A 26,516-nucleotide genomic window follows, 5' to 3' on the forward strand; every position below is an offset into this window, starting at 1 on the left:
TGTATTAAACAAGAAATAAAGCTGAAAATTCCTCAGAACTGCTCTGTAGGTGTTCAAAACTGACACAAAGCTAAACAAAAAGCAGTAAAATATGCATCAAATGTCTCCCGTAAGCTTTATTATACTGACATATACAAACAGTTATCAGGAGAAAGTCTGAAAGAACAAATACAGGGTGATTGTGGGTCGACAGATGTGACAGATGTGAAAGCAGAGTATTAGACTAAAACAATAATAATAATAATATCAATAAGTTCTGTAGAAGAGTAAAACAACAGTGTTTGTTTCTATTAATCGGACAGAATAGTAATAATAAATGGATGTATAAGAGTGACATAACAGCTGCATGTGGCAGCTGGACAGATGTGACTTCCTGGTTAGAACAACATGTTCCAGATGTTACAGATGTGATTTATGTGGAGTTGGTTTTGTTTTTAAAGGCAGAGAGGCCTCGACACCCGACACCACAGGACGCAGACAGAGAAACAGGAAGTGAGACGACTAAAATCTACTGTACTATCTAAGTTCCACATTAGGAAGCCGTTGTCATGACGACTGAGAGTAAACAGAAATAAACGTTTAGTTAAAACAATAAGAAAAGTGCAAGTAAAATACGACGGATGATGTCACAACATCTCTGAACGCACAGTTATGACATCATCGTTGTTGTTATATTACTATGATTATCTCCATCATGAGTTCCTTTTTACCCAGTGTCCCTGAACGCACCGCGCTCACAGCTCATTGTGTTGTGATACTGTAAATACCACACCATACCATACCAACTTTATTTATAAAGCACTTTAAAAACCCAGTGGACCAAAGTGCTGTACAAACTCACACATAAAATATACAATTGGTATAAGACACACAATGTACATAAAACATAACAGAATAAAATAATAAAGAATAAAATAAAGTGCATTTAAAATGACACTATATAAAACAAATACAACAATTAAAACATAGCGCATAGGTGAATTAGTCAAACAATAAATAACTAACAGCAGATTAAAAGACATCAATTTAAAACGGGGTCCAAGGCTATTATATATATTTATATATATATATATGGAGAACAGGTGGGTTTTGAGGCGCTTTTTAAAATAAAAAAATTTGAGTTGTTGAATAAATGAGTAAATGAACTAAAAACAGATGAATTACAACATTGTCCAGTTAAATATAAGATTGTTACCTGGCTCAGGTGTGAGTGAGCAGCTGTTTATTTTATTTATAACCGTGAGGCGTTCAGGGAGGTCACGGTGAAACGAGCGCTGCTTCCTCTGAGGGAATCCCTGCTGAGTGACGTCGGGGAGGAAACCTCATCGCTCTCCTCTGGCAGGTGGAGATAGATAACGTAGCGCCGATGTGTCCGTGATGTAAGCGAACACCTCGGGGCGTCGCCCTCTCTCTCTCTATCTGCTCGGAGCAGCGTGCTGCGTTCGCTGGCGCTCGGTCGACTCGGGTTACACGGCGCTGCAGAAGGAGTTACATCATCCTGAGGAATGTGAACTGGACTCTCTCTCTTTCTTTCTCTCTCTTTATCATTTTCTCTCTTTCTCATTCTCTCTCTTTCCCTTTCCCTCCCTTCTCTTTCTTTATCTTTCTCTATCTCTCTCCTTCTCTTTATCTTTCTTTCTTTCTTTCTCTTTCTGTCTCTCTTTCTCTCCCTTCTCTTTATCTTTCTTTCTCTTTCTCTTTCTCTCTTTCTCTCCCTTCTCTTTATCTCTTTCTTTCTTTCTCTTTATGTTTCTCTCTTTCTCTCCCTTCTCTTTATCTCTTTCTTTCTTTCTTTCTCTTTATGTTTCTCTCTTTCTCTCCCTTCTCTTTATCTTTCTTTCTTTCTTTCTTTCTTTCTTTCTTTCTTTCTCTTTCTCTATCTCTCTTTCTCTCCCTTCTCTTTATCTCTTTCTTTCTTTCTCTTTATGTTTCTCTCTTTCTCTCCTTTCTCTTTATCGCTTTCTTTCTTTCTCTTTATGTTTCTCTCTTTCTCTCCCTTCTCTTTATCTTTCTTTCTTTCTCTTTCTCTATCTCTCTTTCTCTCCCTTCTCTTTATCTCTTTCTTTCTTTCTCTTTATGTTTCTCTCTTTCTCTCCCTTCTCTTTATCTCTTTCTTTCTTTCTCTTTATGTTTCTCTCTTTCTCTCCCTTCTCTTTATCTTTCTTTCTCTTTCTCTATCTCTCTTTCTCTCCCTTCTCTTTATCTCTTTCTTTCTTTCTCTTTATGTTTCTCTCTTTCTCTCCCTTCTCTTTATCTCTTTCTTTCTTTCTCTTTATGTTTCTCTCTTTCTCTCCCTTCTCTTTATCTTTCTTTCTTTCTTTCTTTCTTTCTCTTTCTCTTTCTCTATCTCTCTTTCTCTCCCTTCTCTTTATCTCTTTCTTTCTTTCTCTTTATGTTTCTCTCTTTCTCTCCCTTCTCTTTATCTCTTTCTTTCTTTCTCTTTATGTTTCTCTCTTTCTCTCCCTTCGCTTTATCTCTTTCTTTCTTTCTCTTTATGTTTCTCTCTTTCTCTCCCTTCTCTTTATCTTTCTTTCTTTCTTTCTTTGTCTCTCTCTCTTTCTTTGTTTCTCTCTGTCTTTAACTTTCTCTCTCTCTTTCTTTCTCTATCCTCTTCTCATTATCTCTTTCTCTAAACTCTGCAACAAATAAAAGGTGTATTTGAGGGGAAACAACGTGTTTTCATGTTCAGAGACTCTGCGTCCTTCTCACCTGAAACCTGCTGAACATCTGGAAACTCCACACACCATCCAGATGTTTTCACTTCTCCACTACACTACAGTCACTCTGAGTTTTAGTTTGCACAAAGTTGCAGTCGACCTGTTTCCGTCTGAAACACGTTGTTTTTAATGAGACGATCTGCAGATGCATGATGGGAAATGTTAACACAGGATTAAAGAGTGTGTGTGTGTGTGTGTGTGTGTGTGTGTCTGTCTGTGTGTGTGTCTCTTCAGGAGGGAACGTCGAAGTTCGCCACTCTGGAGCTCAACCCCAAACGAGCCCAGAGGAGACACCAGCAGCAGAGAGAGCTGGTGAGTCCATATGAAATCAATCAACTAATCAATAGTAGATCGTGTGTTGGTGGTTGGTCTGAAGCATCAGCGTCAGGCCGACGGCGCCCTCTGGTGGCGGAGCTGAGTCGCTGCACCGAGTTTCAACACAGTTGTTTATTAGAAGGTTTTGTTTTGTGAGTTATATCATCTTTAGATATTATAATAGTGTCAGAATAATGAATTATAAATAATAAAGTCCATGTGATCTTTTTTTTCCAAACAATATCTTTATTTATTAACACACACATTTAAACCACTGGGACTTAATGTTCCTGCACCGAACCATGAAGAACAAACCTTAAGACATAGGGAAAAAACAACTTAAATACATTCACAATAATAATGATAATGATAATTATAAAGATAATAAACAGACCGAATCTCCTTGTTGTTTACATTCTACTCCCGGGTAGAAAACCAGCACGTAATTTGAATGAGAACAGTAGCAACGAACGAGAGTTTAGCTATATAGTATATCATATTTTTCACGCCCTATCACCGTTTAGACAAATCTGAAATGATTGAAGAAACATTACTATTTCTGTGTGTGTGTTTTGTGTTGCTATGTGTTGTATTTATTCAGTTTGGGGGAATAACAGTGTCTAGAAAGCATCAGTGGCTCAGCTGACAGGGACAGCTAACGGTAGCTAAGCTAACGGCGGTAGCAAAGCTAACGGCAGTAGCAAAGCAGCTAACGGCGGTAGCTAAGCTAACATCAGGACATCAGCTGTTAAAACCCTCCCGTTGTCGGACACGACATGAAACTACTCCAGTTAGCTAAGTCATGTTGTAACTCAGATATCCGCTGGAGAAAATATTTTTTCATGGAGCGTTTATTGAGTCACTGAGTTATTAAAGTTAAACAGGTAGCTAACCGTTAGCCTGGCTAATCTATGATAACCATGACTAATTACAAAAATGTGCACACGTAAATAGTAATGTTTGTCCAATCATTGGTTTTATAAACATAACAAACATCAGATTAGTCTAAACGGCGATATAATGACATGAAAAATGAGATGGCTAGTGAAATTCTCGTCCGTCACTATTGTTCTCATGCTGGTTTTCTACCTGGAAGTAGTTGTAAACAACAAGGAGATTCGTTCTATAAGTAAAAAGGAGAAATTAGTCTAAACACAACTGACTGTGTTGAAAAACATTAACAGGGAGTGATGCAGGGAACCATCCCGTACCTGGGAACCTTCCTCACCGACCTGGTGATGATGGACACGGCCATGAAGGACTACACAGAGGTAACACACACACACACACACACACACACACACGCGCTGTGTTTGTGTTTATTTTATGAATCACCAGCTCACGTTTCTTCTTTCTCCTCCTCCTCTTCCTCTCCTCCTCCTCCTCCTGCAGGGCGGCCTCATCAACTTTGAGAAGAGACGAAAGGTAAAGTGAAACTAAAAACATCAGAGCACGAATCTTTATCTTCAGTGAGTTCTTCTCTCAGAAACTAACTCGTCTTCACCTCCGTTCATCCCTCCATCCTCCTCTCTCCTCCTCCTCCTCCTCCTCCTCCTCCTCCTCTCCTCCTCTCAGGAGTTCGAGGTGATCGCTCAGATCAAACTGCTGCAGCTCGCCTCCAACAACTACAGCTTCACTCAGGACTCTCACTTCAGAGAGTGGTTCGCTGGCGTGGAGAAGCTCAGCGAGGCCGAGAGGTCAGTCAGTCAGTCCGTTGCTATGACGACATTATGACGCAACTACTTGTTATTTCTTGACATTATCACATAATTAGCGTCCTGTCAATTAAAGGGTTAAAGAAAAAGTACAGGAGTATAAATAGGGTTTCTGTGGGGCCTTAAAAAGTCTTAAAATTTCTGAAAAAAATCTAAATTTTAGGCCTTAAAAAGTCTTAAAAACATTGAAGTATTGTGTTCAAGTCTTAAATAATTTTAGACAAGTCTTAATTTTCTACCTCAAATGTTCAATAAAATGCTCTTGTGACACTTCATTGTGCTTTATTGAATTTTCAACGACAAACAAGCCCAACACATAACTCATATATTGGAGCCAATTTACTTTGCATTCATTTTGTGACTCTTCTTTTTTTTGTACATTTTTGTTTGTCATGATATAGGTTTTAAATTTCATTCATAAAGGTCTTAAAAAAGTCTTAAATCTGAGTTGGTGAAACCTGCAGAAACCCTGATTAAACAGTATAACAGTAAAACTTTTATATATTTACGTAAAAATGAAGTGATTGACAGTGACAGGCTCCTCCCACACAGTTATCAGGTCCAGCTCATGTTGAGTTCACTGACACATTAGTGTAGGATTTCTGGGCTCTGTTTAAATAACGACCTGTGACCTCTGACCTCTGACCTCTGACCTTTGACCTGCAGCTACAACCTGTCGTGTGAGATCGAGCCTCTGTCGGAGTCGGCCAGCAACACGCTGAGAGCCAAGAAGAACGGAGGCATCATGAAGCGCTGGAGCGAGTGAGTCAACCAGCACTCTTCATCCTCCTCCTCCTCTTTATCCTCCTCTTCCTACTGTTCTTCCTGTTCCTCTTCTTCCTCCTGCTCTTTCTCTCCCTCTGCTTCCTCCTTCTCCTCCTCTTCTTCATCCTCTTCTTCCTCATACTCCTCTTCTTGCTCCTCTTCCTCTTCCTTTTATTCTTCCTCTTCTTCTTCCTCCTCTTTCTCCTACCGTTTTTCTTCTTCCTCATCTTCCTCTTCCTCCTCTTTCTTTCTCCTCCTCTTCTTGCTCCTCTTCCTCCTCCTTCTCGTCTTTCTTTTCATCTTCCTCCTCCTCCTCCTCCTCTTCCTCTTCTTCCTCCTCCTTCTCTTCTTCCTCCTCATCCTCCTCTTTCTCCTCCTCTTCCTCTTCTTCTTCCTCTTCCTCCTCTTTCTCCTCCTCTTCCTCCTCCTCTTCTTCCTCCTCCTCTTCCTTTTCTTCTTCTTCCTCCTCCTCTTTTTCTTCCAATCTACTCTTCCTCTTTCTCTTATTCCGCCTCCTCTTCCTTTTCTTCTTTCTCCTCCTCCTCTTTCTCCTCCACTTCTTCCTCTTCTTCTTCTTCTTCCTCCTCCTCTTCTTCCTCCTCCTCCTTTTCCTCTTCCTCCTCTTCCTCCTCCTCCTCCTCCTCGTCATTCCTTCTTCTATTCGGCTGCTGAATGCAGAGAATTGAACCTGGTTCCTATGGTAACCCTACAGCAGTAGAGTGACATGTTTTGTTTTATTCATTTCTATATTTATAATGTATTTATTTATGTTTGTCTCATGTCTGACTCACTCTGTGTCTCTGTGTCTCCATGGCGCCGTGTGTCTGTAGAAACCGATTCGTCCTTCCTTCGTGGTTAAATAAAGTTTTCTCTCTCTGTCTCTTTCCTCCAGTCGCCAGCTGACGGACGGCGGCCCCGGCGGCGCCTCGGGCTCCCACTCCAAGTCCTTCGACCACTCTCACTACAGACCGTACCAAGGCAGCGGTGGCAGCGGTGGAGGAGGAGGAGAAAGAGGAGGAGACAGAGGAGGAGAAAGAGGAGGAGGAGGAGACAGCGGCGACGCCCTCAGCGTCACCTCCGTCAGCTCCAGCGGTTCAGACCTGGAGGACGTGAACGCCAGCTTCCTGTCCGACTCCCCCGAGGGACACGAGAGGAAGGTGAGGAGGGACGACGGTTTGACTGTTAAAGGGATAGTAGCATTTTTTAAAAGTGGGGTTGTATGATCTACAAATAGCCCCTAAGTACTTTAATTGCAGTAGAAGACTCTCTGCACTCCTCCCGTTAGCAACGCCAGCCCATAGCCCTGCCCAGAGATTTACAACATACAGTGTTGTGAACAGACCCAAAGAAACAGCCTATTTTTGCGGCCTAAAAGAGGTTTTACCTGAAAAAAATACACAGTTCCATTGTTCGCTAAAATATAATTTTGTCCAGCCCCTCAAAGTGCAGGAAAAACACAGTTTTTATTTGGACCTAACCAACTCACGTATCCCTCCGCCCAGGGTTAGCGCCCGCCGATCAGCAGTTGGTTAGGTCCAAATAAAAACTGTGTTTTTCCTGCACTTTGAGGAGTTGGAAAAAATTATATTATAGCGAACAATGGAACTGTGTATTTTTTTTTCAGGTAAAACCTCTTTTAGGCCGTGAAAATAGGCCGTTTCTTTGGGTCTGTTCACAACTCTGTATGTTGTAAATCTCTGGGCAGGGTTATGGGCTGGCGTTGCTAACGGGAGGAGTGCAGAGAGTCTTCTACTGCAATTAAAGTACTTAGGGGCTATTTGTAGATCACACAACCCCACTTTAAAAAAATGCTACTATCCCTTTAAAGCCATAACAGTCAATTGTTAATTGCCATAATAATCCCTATAATAGTCATAGCAGTAGATTCGTTACCTTTAATTGTCGGTGCAAGCTATTTTTAGAACGGTGGAGCAGAGCCATGAGCTGCTCAGAGCTACGCTACGGAGGCTCATTATGGGATTTCTTGGTTTCCCTCATCAAACTCATCAAATACACAATCCAACAACTCCACAACGCTCTGGTGGACAAGTTGTGACCTGCACATTCACCACGCTATGAGATAATAACACAACGTTACCACACAGAGTTGTTTTAGAGGGAAATACAGAGACTGCTTGATGAAAAACTGTCCCTGAAGGCAACGCACATCAGCTGTTTTGCATGAATTTCCCTCTAAAACAACTCCAAAATCTCCACTCTGGCCGGAGTTTTTAAAAAGCATTATTTTCAGGGGCGAATTCTCTGTTTGCGTCTAAACGGAAGGTGGAAACGATGGTTAATGTCTCCGTTTTTAAAAATAACCGGGTCGTATAAACGGGGTCTGTATTTCCCTCTAAAACAACTCTGTCTGGTAACGTTGTGTTTAGGGCTGTCAGAGTTAACGCGTTAATCGCGATGAGATTAATTAAAAAAATTAACGCGATTAAATTTTTTAATCGCGGCCCATTTTGTCCTCTGTCTGCTGGACTGGAGGACTGGAGTGTGGGACCTCCAGTCCAGTAGGTGGCGGTAAGGCACCTTCAAGTTGGTTGCTACACAAATATACACAGTCTAACATATATCCACAGCTCTATCCATTGATTTTTTGACGGCTTCGTTGTAAACAAATGCACATGGCCAGGCAGAGGCGTAGCAAAGTAAAGGGCAATTTCCACTGGATGCAATTCGTTTCAATTCTGTGTGAGTTTCATGCATCATGTGTTATGATTAGGTAGGCCTGCTAGGTCTGGTCTAAAAGTTGTTTGTCTAGAGATTATAACACTTTGGAGGGTTGAAAGTCCAAAGCGCCATATATAATATTTTTAATAGAGATTAATCGCGAGTTAACTATGGAAAAAATGCGATTAATGGCGATTAGAAAAATTAATCGTTTGACAGCCCTAGTTGTGTTATTATCTCATAGCGTGGTGAATGTGCAGGTCACAACTTGTCCACCAGAGCGTTGTGGAGTTGTTGGATTGTGTATTTGATGAGTTTGATGAGGGAAACCAAGAAATCCCATAATGAGCCTCCGTAGTGTAGCTCTGACCAGCTCGCGGCTCTGCTCCGCCGTTCTAAAAACAGCTTGCACCGACAATTAAAGGTAACGAACCTACTGCTATGACTATAGGCGATTATAGCAATGGGCCAATTTGCCAGAATGTTGAACTATCCCTTTAACCTGAGGACGTGGCTCCTCCTCTGTCTCTGTGTTTTGTCTCCAGACGTCGACTCCGTCCGTCAAACTGAGCGTCTCGGCTCTGGGGAGAGAAGCTCCAGCAGCCGACACCACCTCAACAGTAACTCACTCTCTTTGTCCTTCACACTCCATCCGTGTGTTCACCACACATTTACTCATTTATTTATTTATTTATTTTAACAATCAGTTTATTCAATTTTATGTATAAGAAAAAAACAATATTGTTCTATTGCATTTAATTACAGGTGGACACATAGTTAAAAGTAAAAAAAAAAAAGACAAACAAGAGGAAAGAAAGAAAGAAGATGGGTTGATAGAGGAGGAGAAAAAGATGATAAATAAATAAAACAAGTGAATAAATTAATGTGTGAATAGATAAAATAACAGTTGTACTACTCAAGAATAAAAAAATGGTAACACTTTATAATCAGTACACACTATTAAACATTAGTTACACATTAAATACTGAAATCATCATTTATAACACATGAATACTCATTAGTATGTAGTTTATAAACACAGTTAAACATGTGTTACTCATCATTGATAAGCACTAACTGTGTTTATAAACTACACACTAATGAGTATTCATGTGTTATAAATGAAGAATTCAGTATTTATTAATGCTTAACTAATGCGTAATAGTGTGTAGCTACTTATTGTAAAGTGTTACCAAAAAAACCCCCAAATAAATAGATTAATAAGATCAATAAAGAAGCATAAATATCTAAATTGGCAGGTAGTAAGAAATATAAATCAATTAAAAATAAATAAATATGTTAGTAATTTAAAAAAAAAAGTAAATGAGTGAATAAATAATAATAAGTCCAGTCTGAACTCAACTGTCTCGTATCCTGTAGCGCCACCTAGGTCTGTCACAGTCATGAAGTTTAAGTTGAAGAGTAATTACCATACAAATAATTGTGATTTAATTGGGGGTTTTTTTACATCATTTTATGCCACAATTATAATATAAGTCTGAACATAGTTTAATAATACACATACAACTTATACAGAAGAAGAATAAGAGACATTTATATCCATGATGCTAATGTCATTAGATCATTATATAGCTCATCCAATATTAGAAATAAACAGTTGGAGGCTCCTGTTAGTTTCATTCAGATGTTTTCACACAGATGGATGGAAATGATTTTAATGACGATGCAAAATAATAGTGATCAGGCGATGATGTCATAATTGTGACAGGCCTAGCGCCACCATCAGGTCAGTTAATGAATAGCTGTGTCCCAATTCAGGGGCTGCATCCTTCGGAGGGTGGATTTGAAGGCCGATTACGTCACAGCGCTGCGCGAAGGCTGTCCCAATTCGTCTAAATTCGAAGGGTCCTCCAAATGCAGCCTCCAAATGCGTCCTCCTTTCCCCTGCATTCGGAGGATGCACCGCTACTATCCTTCGCGGCCTCCCGTATCCCAAGATGCTTTGCTGCACCGTTGTTGTTATTAGCAACCTAGCCGTTAGCTATCGAACGGAGCAGCTCTGTGCTGTAGCCATGGTAACCCGGCTCTGCGGCCGGCTCGGAGGTGTGGCTGCCCACTGCTGAGCTCTGCTCTGCTCTGGCTGCACAGGTGAGGAGCGGAGGCAAAGCATCTTGTGTGTGACAACTTTTAATAAGAAAGCTATGAAAACACATTACTTGTGCTCTCTTTATTCTCTATTCAATAGCCTACCCCCCTGGCTGCTGTTCAATGGTTTGTTTATTAGTATATTAATGATAACTGCCCTTGTATTGATTCTACTTCTTAAAAAAAAAAAAAAAAAAAAAAAAAAGCGAGGGGTGGAGGAGCGGTAGAGCTGTTGCAAGCGCCACTTTTAAATGTTTAACGTCCGGCCGTTGTTTACGTTACGCCGTTGTTTACGTTCGGATCAGGAAATGCTCTGAAGGCTAGACCGTCCCATTTACCGACCGTTGATGCGGCCCCCGGAGGAGCCTCCGAAGCCGTTGCCTCCGGAGACCGCGTAGGCTGGGTCCTCCGAAGGCTGCAGCCCCTGAATTGGGACACAGCTAATGTGACATCTACAGTCAGGAAGCCAATACAATAGAGAATCAGTTTGCAGCTTCTTACATGTAGAAACTTGTAGTTGTTGTTTAGGTTTTCTGTTTTTTTTTTTTTTTTTTTCAGAATCAAATCGATATAAAAACTAATCAATAATCACTGAGTCATTATAAATAAAAACAGTCAATGTGTAAAATAGATGGAATAAAGCGCCACGTCTCCAAACTAGGGATGTCACGATTATACCATTTTCTTGGTTCGATTATTGTCAGAGAAATAATCACGGTGTTACGATTATCACGATGATTATGCATTAATTAATTTCACAACACTGTGAATGTGTCAAATCAAATATAGTCAAAATATAATTACATTACTCATTATTTACACAAAATATTTCTATTAATATATGACCAATTCTTAATCCCCAGGGGAAGGGTTTGAAATATTCAGGTCATAAATTGTCATCTATACCAAATGTTTGCGTTTATTTTAAATCGTTTTTTGCTTTGTTTTACTTTGTTTTTAATTAAAAATGACACACTAACATTTAAATTCCTACCAATTCAATGTTAGGTTAGTTAAATGGACCAGTATCTGTGCATTTTTTTAACTTTATTTTAGCGTACATCTGCCGATAAGGTTCCAAAATCTTTTTTTTTTTTGGAAAGTGACGGTATTCAGGAATCTTTACGATTAATTGATTGTGGCGTTTAATACCGCGATTAATTGTGAAAACAAGTAATCGTGACATCCCTACTCCAAACACTACGTCTCCCATCATGCATCTCATTGTTAGCTCGTCCATTCAGTTTGTGACCAAGCTTTATCTCAGAGCTCATGAGACATTTAACTCTTTTGATTGATCCCACTTCTCTCGCTACAGCAGCAGAGAAGCTCACAGGCCACAAAAGTAAGAAATATAAAACTTATCTCACAAAATCTGATTTCTTCTGTTCAGTCTTTATTATTATTATTATAATTAAGAAGAAAAACGTTCTATACAAGTTGTTCAATGATAATAAAGAGTGGGAGAGTGCAGGTTAACACAGAGTCAGATGGACGTTGACACCATGACGCTGTGTAAAAAAAAATCAATCAATAATCAATAACTCGGTCTTGTTCCTGCAGTTCTGGGAGTGCACCTCCCTGTCCTCTCTGGACACGTCGGGGATGGGCTCCAGCTCCGGCTCGGCCTCGGGCTCCAGCAGCGCCTCGTCCTCCTCCGTGTCCTCGTCCACGCCGCTGTCCGCCTCGCGCTCGCACAAGCGCTCGGTGTCGGCCGTGTCCAACTACTCCACGCTGTCGCTGCCGCTCTACAACCAGCAGGTGGACGACTGCTGCATCATCAGGGTCAGCCTGGACGTGGAGAACGGCAACATGTACAAGAGCATCCTGGTGAGGAGGCCACGGCTGCTTTCAGGGTTCCTACAGCTTAAACCAACTTAGATTTAAGACTTTTTAAGACGTTTTTAAAGCCACTTGAAAGGAAATTTAAGACCGACTTCACAATAAACACAAATGCAAAAACAAAACAAAAATGTCACCACATCTATTACATAATAGGGTTAGGGACAATTTTACCCACTTTCCTATTAGTCCAGTCATTTTAGGCCAAAAAATATGTATCCTCAGCATGTCATGAGTGAGGGAAAAAAAGCCCCGAAGAATCCCATTAGGGGAAAGTTTCGAAAAACACCCAAACATATCCCATTTATACGCATATAAAAAAAAAAATTCACGTGTATAGGGTAAAATTTTTAACCTTTAGATATCTCCATGAAAATTACTGAGTTGATTACTTACATTAAGACAAACAAAAAATGTATTACAAGTTTTTTGAAATTCTTTGTTAACATGAGCAAATTTGCCTACATTTGCATAAATTCCACCGTTTTGACAGCACATGTATATAAGAAGTTGCTGTGGTGGTACCAGCATGAAAACTATGAAAACCTTTTCTCATAAAATGACTGGACTATATGTGGTCCAAGGTAAAGTGACTGCTACATGAATGATTGGGGGGGAAAAAAAAAACAGATTTGGGAGCTGGAGGCGGTGAGAGATTTAGCGGTGACGGCCGCCACTAAAACTTCTCTATGTCAGAATGTTACCAATTATTTTGAGATTTGAGACTAATTACGACCATAAAATCCCACTTACCAAGTGTTAACATTTTTAAGACTTTTGAAAAATTGATTTAAGACATTTTAATGCCAAGGCCTTGTTTTTAGATTAATGAATTCAATGCCTTTTAAGACTTTTTAAGGATCCGTAACAACCCTGTGCTACGATTAGTTTTGGTTTTGTTTTTTTCCATGTTTTTATTTGTGCATTTGATTAAAAAAAAAGATCAAAAACAACAAAATCAAAGATGCACAGGTGGGATGAAGAAAGAGAACCCACCCAACACTGAAATTAAAAACCGGCCATATACGTTTGATTATCATTTACATCCATAAATATATTTACAATACCTAAAGGGGAAAAGGAAATGTAACTTTATTAGATGCATGAGAAATGTGTTTTTACCAATTGAGCTGATCTTCTATAACAAAAAAAACTCTATTATTACTATACTATTATTTTTGTTTTTTGCAGTTCTGCATCTTCAGATTTTATTAATATGATTCAATTAACTATTCTATCTATCTATCTATCTATCTATCTATCTATCTATCTATCTATCTATCTATCTATCTATCTATCTATCTATCTATCTATCTATCTATCTATCTATCTATCTATCTATCTATCTATCAGATTCTGATTCATATTCATGTATTTATTGGTTTATTTTAAGAGGGACAATGCAACACTTACCAACAGTATAAAAGACTCTAAGTTCAGCCAACAAGGCTGATTGTCACCTGCTGTCTCATCCAGATGTTACAGAGAAACTAAAAACTGAAAGAAACTGAATAGAGACAATAATTTAACACAAAAAACCAGGGCGTCACACCTAACTGTATTTATAAACTACATACTAATGAGTTTTAATGCGTTATAAATGAAGAATTCAGTATTTGTTAATGCTTAATAGTGTGTACTTATTATAAAGTGTCAAACTCTGAGCCTTATAAAACTAAAACAGAACATTCATAGTTTATTCATCTCTGTTGTTGTTGTTGTGTGTTTGTGCTGCAGGTGACGAGTCAGGACAAGACGCCGGCCGTCATCAGGAAGGCCATGATCAAACACAACCTGGAGCGGGAGAAGACGGAGGAATACGAGCTGATGCAGAAGATCTCAGAGGACAAAGGTGAAGAACCTCTCAGGCTCTGCTGGGGTTTTTCTCTCTTATTTTTTATGTTATGAATTTTGGTATTTTCATCTTTTTTTGTCTTTTTTGGAGATGGCCGCTGTTGTTTTTACATAGGGGAGGTATTCATAAGCCTTTTTTTGCTTCCACCTCTCCTGAAGAAAGTTTAAAGGGATAGTTCAACATTTTGTCTAATTGGCCCATTGCCATAATCCCTATAGTCATAGCAGTAGGTTCGTTAACTTTATTTGTCGGTGCAAGCTATTTTTAGAAAGGCGGAGCAGAGCCGTGAGCTGCTCAGAGCTACGCTACGGAGGCTCATGGGATTTCTTGGTTTCCCTCATCAAACTCATCAAATACACAATCCAACAACTCCAAAATCGATCGTTTTCTCCCCCGGGATGACGACGGAGGTTGGCCGACCGACCAGCTCTCCAGACCGGCTACTGCCTCTGTGATGTCGCGGTCATTGCGGAGCTTTGCCAAAATGTTGAACTATCCCTTTGATTTCATTATTTTCATTGTTTTATAATGTGAAACTAAACTAAACCGTTTGTCTTTTAATGTTTTTTGCTCCGTCTCTCTGCAGAGCTGCGTATCCCGGACAACGCCAACGTCTTCTACGCCATGAACTCCACTGCCAACTACGACTTTGTGCTGAAGAGGCGCGGCCTGGCTCGGCCCGTCCGCGCCAAGAATGTGGCGAGCTCCACGCTGCCGCGCATGAAACAGAAGGGACTGAAAATCGCCAAAGGGATCTTCTGAGGAGGGAGACGTGGCCTCCCCCTCCTCCCTCTTCCTCCTCTTCCTCCTCCTCCTCCTCCTCCTCTTCCTCCTCCCTCGCTGGCGTCCAAAACCTCAGAGGAAGCGTTTTTCTTGTCGAAAAGGGGCGACTCGACTCGACTCGGACCCACAGAGTCTCTGAGTTTTGCCTTTTTTTCAGGACAAAGACTCGAGACGCCAGAGGAGGAATCGAGCGAGCAGCTTTTCTACGCGTCCGCCATGATGAAGATGATGAAGATGATGAAGAAGCGGCGGCGGAGCGTCTTAGCACTTAGCAGCATGGCGTCCTCCGAGGACACAGGACACGCCCACCTGGACGCTGAGGGACATGGAGGTGGGACAAACTACGTCGCTGCTTTTTGACGCCCAAAACCGGTGGAAACTCGTCGTGACCGGTAACGGAGAAAAAAAACTCTGATCCGTTTCATTTCCTGGTTCGTCACCTTTTGTTTACATTTGTTTACATCAGTGGACTCTTCCTCCTCTTCTTCCTCCTCCTCCCTCTCTTCCTCTTTCTCCTCCTCTTCCTCCTCCTCTTCTTCCTCTTTCTCCTCCTCTTCCTCCTCCTCTTCTCTCCTCTTTGTTTTCCTCCTCCCTCTCTTCCTCTTCTTCCTCTCTCCTCCTCTTCCTCTTTCCTCCTCCCTCTCCTCCTCTTCCTCCTCCTCCTCTTCTTCCTCTCTCCTCCTCCTCTTCTCTCCTCTTTGTTTTCCTCCTCCCTCTCTTCCTCTTTCTCCTCCTCCTCTTCCTCCCTCTCCTCCTCTTCTTCCTCTTCCTCCTTCCTCCTCTTCCTCCTTCCTCCTCTTCCTCTTCCTTGTCTTCCTCTTCCTCCTTCCTCCTCTTCCTCTTCCTTGTCTTCCTCTTCCTCCTCTTCTTCTTCCTCCTCCCTCTCTTCCTCTCTCCTCCTCCTCCTCTTCTTCCTCCTCCTCTTCTTCCTCTTCCTCCTTCCTCCTCTTCCTCTTCCTTGTCTTCCTCTTCCTCCTCTTCTTCCTCTCTCCTCCTCTTCCTCCTCTCTCCTCCTTGTCTTCCTTCTCCTCCTCTTCTCTCCTCTTTGTTTTCCTCCTCCTCCTCTCTCCTCCTCCTCTTCCTCCTCCTCCTCTTCTCTCCTCCTCCTCCTCTCTCCTCCTCCTCCTCTTCTCTCCTCCTCCTCCTCCTCCTCCTCTTCGCACCAGGAGTTCTGCACCTTCAACTAAAAACACTTTGTCCCGTCCTCGGCGCCGTCGTCGTCGTCCCTCTGGAGTGAACATACGTAACGTGAACAGTACGACGCCACGGCGAGCGAACACACACCTGAGAGTGAGAGTGTGTGACTGTGTGTGTGTGTGTGTGTGTGTGTGTGTGTTCCAGCTGTGCGTTGGAATGTGTTTCTATTTCTTCAGGGAACTTTTAACGGCGAGCGTTGCCGTTGCCGCCGCCGCCGCCTGATGTCGCCTCTCTCTCTCTCTCTCTCTCCGTTCACACCAGCGACACCGACGAGGAGGAATCTGAACTCTTCACCTTCTGAACGCTGCCATGTTGAAAAAATAAATAAATAACACTTTTAAAAAAAAAAGGAGAGGAAGAACAAAAAACAAAAGGTGACGTCCGTTCGATCACATGCCACTATTTCCTTCTTTTTTTTTTTTGTGCGTGTGTGTGTGTGTGTGTGTTTTTATGAATGAACCACTACACGGTGACGAGCAGGTCGGACCTGAGCGGAGAAACAAACAGAATAAACTGAGTGTACATATGAATTAACACCGACTGTGCAGTACGTTGTTTTTTGAAATGGACCATGAGATTTTGTTAATAGACTTTTATCACGATATCACAAACACTTTGTTTTTTTTTTTGTTTTTCACTTTGCTTTGTACATGTTCTTGTTTTTTGTTTTGTTTTTATTGCATCTCTCTGCTCTGATATGGTGCTGCTAATTATCTGCTAATTATCTTTTTGAAGCCGTCTCTCTCTCTCTGTCTCTCTACGCCGCCATGTTGGAAGAAACACCAGAAACAAACACACAAAAAAAAAGAAAAAAAACGGAAGTAGAAGAGGCGTGTGTTGGTTTGACCCTGGACCGTACCACTGCTCTTCCAACATGGCGGCTCCTTCTTCCTCATCTTTCATCATCACTGACCGATCTCGGTGCCATGACGACGACGACGGCCGGCGTGCGTTTTCTGGGCCGAGCGGAGAGCGAAACCGAGAGAAACACGAGGAAACCGGACTCTTTGTTGTTGTTTCTGTTGCGTTCGCTTGTCGTCCGGACGTTTTTATTATGTTTCTGTTTGGGGGGAAAAATCCAACCTGGCAACATGTCATCACTTCCTCCTCCTGCTCGAGCATCAGTCAAACCATCAAATTTCTCATAATATCATTAAAACTCAATCTGTGGGAGCAGTTTCTAAAAGTTTAAACCATCAGATGTGATAAACACAAGATGAAGAGTTAGATTAAAGGATTTAAAGGAGACATATTCTGCCCCTTTTCCACAAATTAAAATAGTTCCCAGGTGTCTTAAAGACATGTCTGTGACATGCTTTGGAGAAAATATCCCAAGGATCAAACATCACAGCTCTTTTCATCCTCTCTAAACAGCCCTGTTCAGAACGGCTAGTTTCAGTGCCTGTCCCTTTAAATGCAAATGAGCCACTGCTTGCCCCGCCCCCTTCTAACTATTATTGTGACAGAACTGAGGGAACAGCTTGTAAAACAACATGGATTTTAACCTCAGGTGCCTGAAAATTACAGATTTTTTTGGGTCAATTCTCACATTTTGGGGGCCGGAAGGCAAAACAAACACCCAAATATATGTTAAAGAGCCTTCAATCAAAAAGTGATATTTCCATAATGTGTCCCCTTTAAAGGTCAGTGGTTTTTAAAAAAAACAAAAAAAAACAGGATTCTTCTTGTTTTGAAGCTCTTAATTAATTGTAATTGTAAATGAAATGTGATTTGTTCTGACTGTGACACAGCAGAGAAACAGATTTGGCTTCAGTCTGGTTGGTTTTTATGTAAGACGTTGTGGCCAGCAGGGGGCGGGGTTTAGCAAACAACAGCAAAAAGTTGATGATGTTGCTCGGCATTATGGGAAAGTGGGGCTCTCAAAAACACGTAAACAAACACTGATTAGACGTGTGAGGTTGGATTTTTCCGCATCGTTCTTCATATCACAGCGATGAAACACTAAATGATCCTGAAGCGCACTGCGACCATGTGCTGCCTTTTTTTAAATAATTACTATCATTATTAGTATTATTTTGTTATTTTCACCTGCATGAAGTTCATAGTTTTCATAACGATTAAATGAATGAAGCGCCCGAAAGTAAAACAAAAAAGAAAAACTAAACGAACAAACAACAAAAAAAAAGCAATATGTCGATGCGCGGCAGCAGAAACGTCGTCATCGTCACCGTGGATGTTGTGGCGTGAAAATCCTTCACTGTTGAACACTGTGACCTTCCAGCCCTTCTTCACTCTGCCCTCTCTCTCTCTCTCTCCGCCTGTCGATCGGCGTCACGACGAGCACTGTGAACAAAAAACACACTAAAAAAAAAAGTTAAAAAATTAAAAGTAACGTCTCGTTCCCCCCGAATGGCGTCGTAGATAGTGAACGTCCGTCCGCCACCGTCCATGTGCCAAAAAACTAACACGCACACAGAGAAGAGAGGTTTCTGTTCACAGACGACGAGTCCTCGGCCTTTCACAGTGGAAACAAAACCCCAACAAAACTAAAAAAAACACACAAAAAAAACAAGTTTGTATGTTTACTGTTGTTGCATTTTTCTGGAAAAGAAAAAAACACATCAGGCCAAAAGTGTTGGAGCCAGAACAAAGTGGAGGAGAAGGAAAGAGAGAAAACTTGAAGGTGTTTGTTAGTTTGTCTGTTTGTTTGGAGCTGCAGGTGAAGCTGCTGCAGAGAAACCTCACTGTGATGCGTTCAAATCCTCACGTGAAGATCGAACTCACAGAAAGTCACTAAAATATGGTCGATACAGTTGAGTTCTTGAATGTGAATGTTTTGTTTCATTCACACGATGCTCAACATTTAACACCAGGTCCTTTTTTTTTTTCTTTTTTTTAACCTTTTACCTCTGTCGATGTTTCAGAGATTTAAAAAAACAACCAAACATTCTTTAAAACAAGAAGAGGAGTTACGTATTTAGATGTTTCTCCTCCGTTGTTTCATAGCGGACGGACCTTGAACGCACCGCTGGAGAGAAACGCTGCAGCTGACCTACAGTCAAGTCAAACTGAGACTGTACTGTACTGAAAACCAGATTTTTCCTGACACACCTTGAATGCAGCATCAGTTTCTTCTCTGTTGTGTTTGTTCGTAACGTAAAAACTCTGAATCTTTGGTTTTAACAACGACAAACACAAAGAAACGACCTCTTTAACCCGACAGTGATGTTTCTGCAGCAGCTTGACCTCTGACCTCCAGTGTGTGTGCGTGTGTGTGTGTGTGTGTGTGTGCTCGTGTTCTCCGTCGTCAGTGAGAACGTTTAAAAGTGCACGCGAGTGGTGAACTTGAACTCATGACCGTGCGAGCGTTTCCGTTGCTGTTGGACTGGTCTGTGTGTTGTCGTAGCCTCGTGTTGACATGACGTACGTTTTGTGATTTGACCTGATTCTGTGCGAGTTTGAACAAAAAAAAACAAAAAAAAAGAAGACGAATAAAAAAAAAAAAAAGGCTGCGTTTACAAGATGATGAAAAAAAAAAATCTGCAAACTGGAAGTCAGCTGGCGTGGTGGAGTGTGTGTTTTAATTTTTTTCCTCTTTTTGTTTCGTTCCCTGAACTGTGCTCGGGTGCCATTTTTCCATTTTAACAAAGATATCAGAACTTTTTCTAACAGCGATCTCTCCTCTTTGATTTTACTTTTCCTACTTTTTTCCCCAAGAACACAAAACCTGTGTAGAAAAACAAAACTGTCCTTGATTATGTCTTTTGTTTATTTATTGATTTGTATATAGAGATTTTGTTTTGCATTGTACATTCTCTCCTTTCTTGGTTATAGATTAATATATTCATGTATATACGAATAAACATTAAGTTTATAAAAGTACAAAAAGTATTCTCTCTTCTTGTCCTGCATCTCGACATGACACAAAAATCCAATCCAACTTTATTTGTTGAGCACTTTAAAGCATCCAAAGTGGGCCAAAGTGCTGCACAGAATAATAAATACAAGACATAGCAGCTCACATAAGGCATAAAATTACATATAGAATACAAATTAAGTGAATTAAAAGACATACAACATGGGTTAAAAATAATAGCAGTACAATAAAATAAGATCAAATCAAATCAAAGAAAGTCAACGTCTTGCTAGGGGTCAAAGACCAAGGAGAAGAAAAGTCAATCGTTTGTTTATTGACTAAGATGAACATAAGATAATATTGTTGTCCTACACATTCTGAGTGAAAAATGAGTGGAGAAAAAATGTAAAATATAAATATTTTTTGTTGTGTGTGTGTTAGAAAGTTATATTTTTTCTCCTGATAGCTAAGGTCTGAATCATATTTGAGAATGAAAAAGGTTATTCATTGTTGATCTCTGTGTTTTGTTTTACTTAAATTCTGTGATATTCAATTTCCGTTTTTGATTTTTATACTCATATAACTATTAATCCATTCATGTGAGATCATTTCAGCATACATATTTTGATATCCCAGGTTGTCCTGAAAAAAGCCCAAAAAAGGGATGTTTCTTTAGGACTCAAAGAAACATCCCTTTTTTGGGCTTTTTTCAGGACAACCTGGGATATCAAAATATGTATGCTGAAATGATCTCACATGAATGGATTAATGTGAGAGATTTTTCTCTCTATCTATTAATCCATGTATTATATAGGCCTATATAATACATGGATTAATAGATAGAGAGATCAGGCAGGCAAAAAATGGTGTTAAAGCCCCAGTATGTAACTTATTTGGCTTTTTATTAGCAAAAATCAAATACATATTTCACTGAAGTGGGATCACACCCGCATACAAATGAAAGCTTTCTGGTACCTTAGAATGAGTTGTTACAAGGGTTAGGGTGGGCGACGCACCGAACCGAGGCTGGTTGCATCGCCATTTTTCACATTGAGTAGCAGCGTGACCATAGGACGTCCGCCTGATTTCACGTGAATGCAACATCAAGAATACGTTCCGATATGCAACCCACTAGATGTGGTAGCTAATTCCTACACAGGATACCTTTAAGGGTTAGACTCTGGTTTAAGCAGAGACGTTCTAATAGGTCCTAGAAGGACTTTGGTTTAAGTAAAAGAATGTTATGTCAAAATGTAAAAAGCAAAAGAAGAGAAAAGATCACGATAAAGATTTTATTCTGTGGGTAATGGGGGTGGGACTAGATAAGCTTTTGCTTCTCCCGCTTTCCCTTTCGGCCATGTGTAGCCTACTTGAACTAAGATGAAGTGTGATGATGATGATTTAGGCTAATTGACATGTCCGAAATAAACAGATTGATTGATTGATTGATTGATTGATTGATTGATTGATTGATTGATTGATTGATTGATTGATTGATTGATTGATTGATTGATTGATAATGTGTGAAATTGGATTTGAGATAAATGTAAATCCGGAAAAAGTTAAATTATAGAGGTAAGAATAGAATCAAAGTCAGAGGGTCCATTGCATGTTCGGGAGAAGGTAAACTGTGTTTGGCCCATTCATCCTATTAAATGCTTTTCTACCACTTCAATGAGTTTGGAGAAACATTATTTTTAAGGTTGAAAAAACGACATAGTGTTGCTTTAACATATCTAGTTAACACTGGGCTGGAAAAGAGGATTTTAAAGGACGGGAACATGGAGTGAAGTGGATCCAGAAGGTGGCAGTGAGCCGCCATTAATATAAAACACCAAAACCATGGATGTATTATATTAACTGGATACCGGACCGGAAAATGGCCGCCGTTCATTTCAATGGAAGTTGCTCGCCTGGCGCATACGCCGAAAAAGTTTCTGACTTCCGGGTTTACTTCCGCGTTATGCGGCCCATAGAGCATGCGCAGTTGAGTCACCCCCCATAATGCTCTGCGGCCTCCCATCATGCTCTGGGGCAATGAGAACGAGCAACCGCCGTTCTAGTTTTGGCGCTGCGCGTTCATGTATGAGTTATTGTGGATTTAAGGAATGAGTATTAAGACTTTTACAGGACTCACACGGACTTTAAAACAAAGATAATGATTTAAAAAGTAAGACGGCCGATCGTAGGTTTACTACGGTCGTTTATATGATCGTTAAATCGTTTTGACAGTTAATTAATATACGATGTTACACTGAAAACGAGTTAGTCCGAACCTGTAAGCTTAAATCACAATGGAAAATAAATCATAACTAGAAAATTTCCTCTCGGGAAATTTTGAATGGGCCGCGGGGCTACTGCCGATTTTGCCATCTCTGTCAACATGGGAATCAAACCCACGATCTTAAGCGCAAGACAGAGCTGATCAGACAGACACATGATCATCTTTCTATAAGCACTGATATGGAGGAGCTGTAACCACATTAGGTTAACTGTGTGTGTGTGTGTGTGTGTGTGACACCAACAAGGTTTAACTTTAAAACCAGATTAAATCATGGTTTAAGTTTAAATTCTGTTGCACGTTAACTGTGTTTTAATCACATGAAGGTGTGTGTGTGTGTGTGTGTGTGTGTGTGTGTGTGTGTGTGTGTGTGTGTGTGTGTGTGTGTGTGTGTGTGTGTGTGTGTGTGTGTGACTGTAATCACATGAAGCTGGCTCTAGAGTCTGTGTGTGTGTGTGTGTGTGTGTGTGTGTGTGTGTGTGTGTGTGTGTGTGTGTGTGTGTGTGTGTGTGTGTGTGTGTGACTGTAATCACATGAAGCTGGCTCTAGAGTCTGTGTGTGTGTGTGACTGTAATCACATGAAGCTGGCTCTAGAGTCTGTGTGTGTGTGTGTGACTGACTTGACACATAGTTAGTTAGTAGCTGCATCCTGTGTCAGTCTGATTTAGCTGTGTCTGTGTTTATAAACATTTAAACGAGCGCCAGGTGGATTGTTTATGAAGTTAACGAGCTCTGGCCTGAGGATCAAAGAGGTTACCACGGCGATAGGGGCCCCCGCAGGCTGAGACAGACAGAAACGTGGAGAAAAACAGCCATTTTCTGCCTCTAAACCGGTCTCACATTTAGGCTTAGCATGAGAAAACGGTAACTCCTATCAGAACAAAACACAGATCAACGTTGCTCTAAGGACTTACTGAAAATTTCGGTACGATTTGGTGTTTCTACAGTAAATATTTTGGCGACGCTGGCAGTTTTAAAACATCAGGCCGTTCTGCTCCTCTCAGAAAATATTTGTATTGGACTCAATGAGGAGCAGAGACAGACGTGGCCGCACTCAGAGGCTGATTCTGTAAGTTCTGTAAGTCTCTCTGATATTTTGAGCACATGACATGAGAGATAACAAGTTTGTCTTACAAATTCTGAAAAAATTATGTCTGTAGAGTGTAAATTGTGGCCGTGCTGACAGTTTATCCAGAAAAAATACAGAATGTTTCTTCACTCTCTCCCACTCTAACCGATGATGTCACGCACTCTGACACGAACATTCCATGCAATACACACCCATTATAAACTCATAATTTCTCCAAAAATGATCATGGTCATTGGGTACGTTTACATGGACAGTTTCAATCGGTTTCAGAAAGGTTTGAGAGACCAAACCGATTGAAAATACTTCATGTAAACACCTCAAACCGTTTCAATAACCCCAAACCGGTTGAAATTCCAACCAGATTGAAGGGGGTGGTTTAAACCTTTTCTAAAGAGATCTGTCTGTCATGTATACACTTGAAACGGGTTGATGCCTGGCTGCGTTCGTTCAGGACTTACGTGTGTATAGGCTACGTACGCACGCACGCACGCTTGAGCACGTACGAGCCGTGCCTGCCTGGCTGTCACTCAGGTGAAAATGTCCGTGTAATATGGGAAAATGTCGAGCAAGAAATTTCATAACGGACTGGCGGGTCATACGAAGTTCTGTTTCCACTCGGTGTCCGAAAATTCATGCAGAGAGAGGAGGAGGAGGAGGAGGAGGAGGAGGAAGCGGTGCGCCGCCGGTGTTGTGCCGAAAAGAGACTGCCTGCCCGGGCAGTCGTTTTTCTGCAGGTAGTCTCTTTTCGGCACAACACCGGCGGCGCACCGCTTCCTCCTCCTCCTCCTCCTCTCTCTGCATGAATTTTCGGACAACAAGTGGAGAGACTCTCTCTTCTCTTCCTGCTAAAATGAGGAACATGCCACGCTGCTGTTTAATACAGAGAAATATTATAACAGCAAAGACTGCGCTCAACAAACGATGTAGGATTTCGGCACAGCTGTAGCACTTCCATAATCAATACTGTTGTTACCATAGTAACGCAATCACTCACGGCTGCGGGCACATTCGAAGCGTTTGTTTCGTCGGCGCATGTAAACACCCAACCAGTTTACTTTGTAACCCATGTATACGCTCAAGCTGAAATCTTCAAACAGATCGATTTAAACCAAACCTTTCTGAACCCGTTTGAAACTGTCCATGTAAACGTACCCATTGATCAGGGATTGATCAAAAACTATATGACCTATCAAAACGTGGAGTAATACGACAATACACAAGACTTGTGTCTACTGTTTAAAGTTTAAATGGAGTCTCTAGGTGAAAGTATGCCTGAGCAGTAGACGTTTGTTAAACTCCAATGATTGGTCTTTTTCGGTCTTTTTTTTCCGCCCGTCCCATTGACTTACATGCAAAAATTTTGCGCAGTTTTTCGCGACATACGTCGCGAAAAATTCGTACACTGTTGAGAAAAGTAATAGCACAGCGATCCCGATCAAGACACACGTTTTGATATATAATATGTCCTGCAACTCTTCGAGTCCTGCAACTCTTCGAGTTGCAGGACTAGTAGCGAATCGAAAAAGTGTCCGGAAGATGAAGGAGAACTAGAAAAAACATTTCCAAGAATGGAAATGGTGTGAATGCTTCCAGCAATGCTGAATGAGCTGAAGAAATTGTTGAAAGAAAGAAAGAAAGAAAGAAAGAAAGAAAGAAAGAAAGAAAGAAAGAAAGGAAGAAAGAAAGAAAGAATCAAACAAACAAAGAAGTAAAAAGACAGAAATGGAGTGAAAGAAAGAAAGAAAGAAAGAAATGGAGTAAAAACAAAGGAAGAGAAAAGGAGTAGAAAGAAAGAAAGAAAGAATCAAACAAACAAAGAAGTAAACAAACAGAAATGGAGTGAAAGAAAGAAAGAAAGAAATGGAGTAAAAACAAAGGAAGAGAAAAGGAATAGAAAGAAAGAAAGAAACAATCAAACAAACAAAGAAGTAAAAAGACAGAAATGGAGTGAGTGAAAGAAAGAAGGAAAGAAAGAAAGAAAGAAAGAAAGAAAAAGAGAGAGGGGGATGATAGATAGAAAGAGGTAGATGGATGGATGGATGGATGGATAGAGAGGGAAGGATAGAAAAAGTTACGTAAAATACAAATGAAGGAGTAGAAGAAAGAAAGAAAGAAAAAAAGGAGACAGAGGGTTAAAAATAGGGAGGGGGATAGATAGATAGATAGATAGATAGATAGATAGATAGATAGATAGATAGATAGATAGATAGATAGATAGATAGATAGATAGATAGATAGATAGATAGATAGATAGATAAATGCTGCGTCCTATATCCCAGGCTCCACCTGTAATTGTACTACTATTAATAGAGTTGGAAAGACTAAACGTCTGAACTTAAATTCATGAGAAAAAAATTAATTGTTGGAGATGTTTACATCAAAGTATAAAATAATTGAGAGCCTGATGAATTTGAGCTGAAAACCTGTGTGTGTGTCTGGGTGTGTGAGTCTGACGGTCTCTCTGTCTGCGTGTACATGTGCAGAAAGTAAAACTGTTAAGCGCCACAAAACTCCTCTCTCCCTAATGATCTGATTGATTGGCAGCCTGCCCTCAGAAGTTACCATGGCGACTACCATGCTTACATTTTACTGTGTGGAACAGTGTTGTGTTTGTGTGTTTGTCTGTTTGTGTATGTGTGTGTGTGTGTGTGACTGTGTGTGAGTGTCTGTGTGTGTCTGTCTGTGTGAGTGTGATGCCTGTGTTTGTGCGTGGACATCCTCTGTCAGTCTGGTTTATCATGTGTGTGTGTGTGGGGCTGTGTTTAAAAACATCTTAACGAGCGGCCAGGCTGCACCTGCACTATAGACTTTGATAACGAGCTGGCCCCAACAGCTGGACCAACTGCACACAGAGCAGAGCAGAGCAGAGAGATTTGAGCTCAGTGCAGCTTCCGAAAACAGCCCAGAAAAAGAGAACCGTAACTCTTATCAGAATATGGTCCTCCTGACCATCTGGGCAAGCAGACCTTCCTGAGCACATTGATGTGCATTAAATGTTTGTAGGGCAAAAACTTTTCTCAGGGTCGCAAGGTAGAAAAGGGGGGCATTTCTGCTTTTCTAAAAAAATCAGCTCCTACTTTTCTATTGAAGTGGATGAGCCACTGGAGCGGGTCTAGCTGCACAATTAGGCTCATTGAGACAATTCTGTAAGTCTGTCTGCTGTTTTGAACACATTAAATGAGACACAACAAGTGTGGCTACAAACCGGTGAGGAAATCATGTGTCTAGAGTTTAATTTGTGGCCGTGCTGGCAATTTATCCAGAAAAAATCCTGAATGTTTTTTCGATCCCTCTCACTCTAACGATGATGTCACTCACTCTGACCCAACCCCATACACACTCATTGAAAAGTGT

The 26,516-nt window shown here is 40.9% G+C and overlaps 1 protein-coding gene and 1 long non-coding RNA gene across 7 annotated transcripts in view; one reads left to right on the forward strand and one right to left on the reverse strand.

Annotated features, from left to right (window-relative positions):
• The window catches only part of LOC146980889 (ral guanine nucleotide dissociation stimulator-like), an 87,507-nt gene extending 72,464 nt beyond the window's left edge, over nucleotides 1-15,043 (forward strand). The window contains exons 9-19 of one of the 6 annotated variants that reach the window (XM_085785826.1): nucleotides 2,952-3,029; nucleotides 4,217-4,303; nucleotides 4,425-4,457; nucleotides 4,608-4,729; nucleotides 5,414-5,509; nucleotides 6,405-6,505; nucleotides 6,539-6,669; nucleotides 8,737-8,811; nucleotides 11,861-12,127; nucleotides 13,877-13,991; nucleotides 14,581-15,038. In XM_085785826.1, coding sequence (XP_085641952.1) covers nucleotides 2,952-3,029; nucleotides 4,217-4,303; nucleotides 4,425-4,457; nucleotides 4,608-4,729; nucleotides 5,414-5,509; nucleotides 6,405-6,505; nucleotides 6,539-6,669; nucleotides 8,737-8,811; nucleotides 11,861-12,127; nucleotides 13,877-13,991; nucleotides 14,581-14,756 — 1,281 coding nt within the window. In that variant the 3' untranslated portion in view covers nucleotides 14,757-15,038. Of the gene's footprint in view, nucleotides 1-2,951; nucleotides 3,030-4,216; nucleotides 4,304-4,424; nucleotides 4,458-4,607; nucleotides 4,730-5,413; nucleotides 5,510-6,404; nucleotides 6,670-8,736; nucleotides 8,812-11,860; nucleotides 12,128-13,876; nucleotides 13,992-14,580 lie in introns of all 6 variants that reach the window. The other 5 variants (XM_085785825.1, XM_085785823.1, XM_085785822.1 and 2 more) reach the window with 5 other exon arrangements.
• LOC146980890 (uncharacterized) overlaps nucleotides 1-18,979 on the reverse strand; it is a 49,438-nt gene extending 30,459 nt beyond the window's left edge. The window contains exons 1-2 of the long non-coding RNA XR_015036555.1: nucleotides 18,843-18,979; nucleotides 18,787-18,811 (exon numbers count right to left, since the gene is read on the reverse strand). This is a non-coding gene — a long non-coding RNA (uncharacterized LOC146980890). The remainder of the gene's footprint in view (nucleotides 1-18,786; nucleotides 18,812-18,842) is intronic.
• Nucleotides 18,980-26,516: the final 7,537 nt, after the last annotated feature.

Source organism: Trachurus japonicus, chromosome 9, assembly GCF_045865225.1.
Source record: "Trachurus japonicus isolate A0001 chromosome 9, Traja_1.0".
Lineage (NCBI taxonomy): Eukaryota > Metazoa > Chordata > Actinopteri > Carangiformes > Carangidae > Trachurus > Trachurus japonicus.